Consider the following 3,575-nt stretch of genomic DNA (forward strand, 5'->3'; position numbering starts at 1 on the left):
GGTCAACATAAATAAACGTTCTCTAAAAGACTACACATTTAATCAAAATACATGAATACATAGGAATGTTTAAGAATTATTTTTGGAAAAAGGAACGACAATTATTAATTTAAAGCTTTTTTTGATTGCTTGACCAAAAAAAAATAACTTTTTGACTGCAATTATTAATATATTTAAAACTTAAATATTTTTTTATTTAACTTAAATATTGGTCGACATTGTAAAACATAATCAAATTAAATATAAATCTTCATTCATTTTTCAAATATATTAATAAATTTTAAAAGATCATATCAATAAGTGCTCTAGTTAAAATACCGAAATAGAATTTTATATTAAATTAATAAATTTTAAATTTTCAAAAATTAAATACACAATTTTTAATGTATTCTTTATCTCGAAATAATCACGTTATTTATACAAATTAAAAAAGATGATAATAACATTAATTAAATAGTACAATTAGAATAGAGTAATTAAAATTGCATTGAAAATTAAAGTGACTATTATTTTAAGATAAATATTTTTTTTGCAAAAGTGACAATCATGTAAGATAGAAAGAGTAAATATAAAAAGTTAAATTTAACACATCAAATAAATACATAAACTACTTTACAATTTCTTTTTTAATATTTCAAATTTTTCTTAATAAGACTAAGAAAAATAATATATACTTACCATAAAGAAAGAAAGAAATATATAATTTTGATTGTGTTAAAGGACAAAAAATAATTTTAATCCATTTGTACATTTTTCTTCAATGGTATCAAATGATTCAATCATTCATTAGGAGGAGGGGAGTAATAATTTTTCAATGTCATTCTAGACAAACATGTGGCAGTGCGTTAACAATTCCAATAAACATAATCCATCATTAAGTAAAAAAATTAATTATTGTAATTATAAACAAAAAACGATTAAGGAAATGCTAAGAATTAGAAATTTTATATTCAAAAAACTATGTATCAAATTTTTTAAAAATTTAAAATTAAATTTTTCCAATATAAATTTTTTTTTATTTTTATATTTTTAACAAATGTTTTAACACATTTATTAGCATAACACTAACAACATTACCCATATTAACACTCGCGAAAATCAAACGATTTATTAATAAAATTAATTCGAACGATAATTTCAACGTAATTACTTTTTCGAAAACTAACCTTCGTACATGTAACAATAAACTCCTAATGTACTCCTAGAAAAACATATGGCAGTACGTTATCAATGCCTTTAAATATAATTAATATTAAAATAATTAAAATACACACAATCAACCATTTGATGATAAAATATAGAATGCTTCACCCAAGTTAAAATCAAAACAAATAATAAACAATTTTCAAATAATTAAAATATATTCCTTCAAATTCAACTATGAAATAAAAAAATAGTTTGTGAGGCATCATCACAAACAAAAAAGAAAAATAAAACAAGTCAAATTTCAACACACAAAAAAAGACAAAAAAAGCAACAACCAAAAGATGCCTAGAAATTAAATTCTAGAAAGCAAATGTTCCTAAGAGCAAAGCCACCACAACACTGAAACAAACATAACCACTAATCCTCGTAGATCCCGAATGAGCAGGAGATGGTGCAGGAGAGTATACCGGTGCGACCGCAGAAGGTGATGATGATGGACCTTGTTGTTTTTTATGGTGGTTTGGTGAAATAACAACAACAATTAACTTTTGACCGTGTTCACAATTTTCAACATTGCCACTAATGAAGAAAAATGGACCTGATTTATCCAAAGTGAAAATTGAATCTCCACCGTCCATCTTGGTAATTGGATTCTTTGTGTTGCATGAATCATACTCTTGTTTGTTTACCAACAACACTGAATCCGATCCTTTGTTGTACTTAAAAACTGCATAACAAAAACACCACCGCCAAAATAAAAAATCAATTCTTTTGGAAAAACTTCATCACTTTTCTCAGGCAAATTAATATCACTACCACCAAAATTATAGTAGTAACAATTATTTATATCGACCAACCATTAAGACTCTTTCACAGAAGATTACATAGTTAAAAACATTTAAAACAAAATTTATCAACGGACCATTAATGAGTTATTCTCATAAAATCACATGGTTAAAAAAATAAAACAAAAACTCCAACAAGCATTAATCGAACTTGATTTCTCATAAATCAAAGAGTTGAAAAAATTAAAACTTCTTCTTATGAAAATTAATTCTGGTTGTTTCATAAATAAATATAGAAAAATATGTTATTATGTATATAAAGTTTAGAACTTTAGTGATGAAAAATTGGAAGAAATATATATTGAACTTACAAAGTGTGTCATTGACTAGAAAGCGATTTTTCTGAGCCCAAGGACTATAGTCCGATGATGGTTTGAGTGACCAGCCATATTTGCCACCAACGTTAAATTTGATAGCATATGATAATGAAGAGCTGATCATAAACATTGAAATAATCAAAAGAAGAGAAGCCTTCATTGCCATCGATATATAGTATTGTATACTATTAGATATATTTGACGAAAATATAATTGAGAGAGAGAGAGAGGGAGAAAATTGAAGAAGTGATTTTTTTGATATTATTATGATTTAATTAGTAGAGGTGAAAAGAGTGAGGGACGGTAGTGTTTATATATAGTGAAGTTAGGATGAAGTGACCGTTGTGAATGGTGATAATATCGAAAGTCCAGCCGTTTTCCAATTGATGCTATTAATTTCCGTGTTTTCCAGTATTTACTGTTATTTACTGTTATGTTATTATCATAAATTTTTTTTTTTTTTTTGTAAAGGATTAGAATTATTTAATTCTGGTACCTTCATCCGTTATTATAAACCCTTCTTGTTTTTTTAGTTTTTATTAAAAAAATTACTATGTTTCTAAAATAATATTTGTATTATAATTTGTTAATGTTCCTAAAATAAATCAGTATTAATAAAATGTATGTTAGGAAAAATAATAATAAATTATCGTGTTTATATTTTAGGATAATTTTTTTTTTTTCAAATGACTTTTAGATTTAGGGACAATTTTTTTTTTTAAATGATGCTTATAATAGACATAGATATAGTAAATCTTAAGAAAGATACATGTACGTTGCTGATTACTATTATTTTTCAGTCTAAGAAAAAAACTGATTCCTTTTGGAAAAGATTCATGCAATTAATTTGTGTACAATTTTCAAAAAGTATATATTTATTGTCCCGTAAGTAGTTGAAAGAACAATATTTGAGAATAATATTGGAAGTGAGAATCTGTATTCTAATATATGTGGGGTTTTGGATTTGAAATTATAATTTTTTATTTTTTCGTTTATGATGCGTGAGTTTAGTCACTAGACTATTTAATCTATAAAAACAATTTATATTTGTGGAAAAATATTTGTTATTAAAAGGATTTTAATTTTAATGTCAAATTTAAAGATAATGTATATCATATTTTTATCTTTAGTAGGTAAACTAACCAATATCACAAGGATTAATAGTTTAAGAGAATTCGAGTTCAAAATTTTAAATTACTAAACATGGTCCATATAAGAAATGCATTAATACATAAAAAAAAAAAAAAAAAGTTGATAGTTTTTATTG

At 24.4% G+C, this 3,575-nt stretch overlaps 1 protein-coding gene across 1 annotated transcript; it reads right to left on the reverse strand.

The window, feature by feature from the left end:
* Positions 1-1,316: 1,316 nt before the first annotated feature.
* LOC101490974 (early nodulin-like protein 3) lies at positions 1,317-2,606 on the reverse strand. Its single transcript, XM_004487214.4, has 2 exons — positions 2,303-2,606; positions 1,317-1,873 (listed from the first exon to the last, which is right to left on the reverse strand). Exons 1-2 carry the CDS (start codon positions 2,472-2,474, stop codon positions 1,506-1,508), a joined length of 540 nt encoding a protein of 179 aa, XP_004487271.1. The 5' UTR covers positions 2,475-2,606; the 3' UTR covers positions 1,317-1,505.
* Between the last annotated feature and the right edge of the window lie 969 nt (positions 2,607-3,575).

This window comes from Cicer arietinum, chromosome 1 (assembly GCF_000331145.2).
Source record: "Cicer arietinum cultivar CDC Frontier isolate Library 1 chromosome 1, Cicar.CDCFrontier_v2.0, whole genome shotgun sequence".
Taxonomy (NCBI): Eukaryota; Viridiplantae; Streptophyta; class Magnoliopsida; order Fabales; family Fabaceae; genus Cicer; species Cicer arietinum.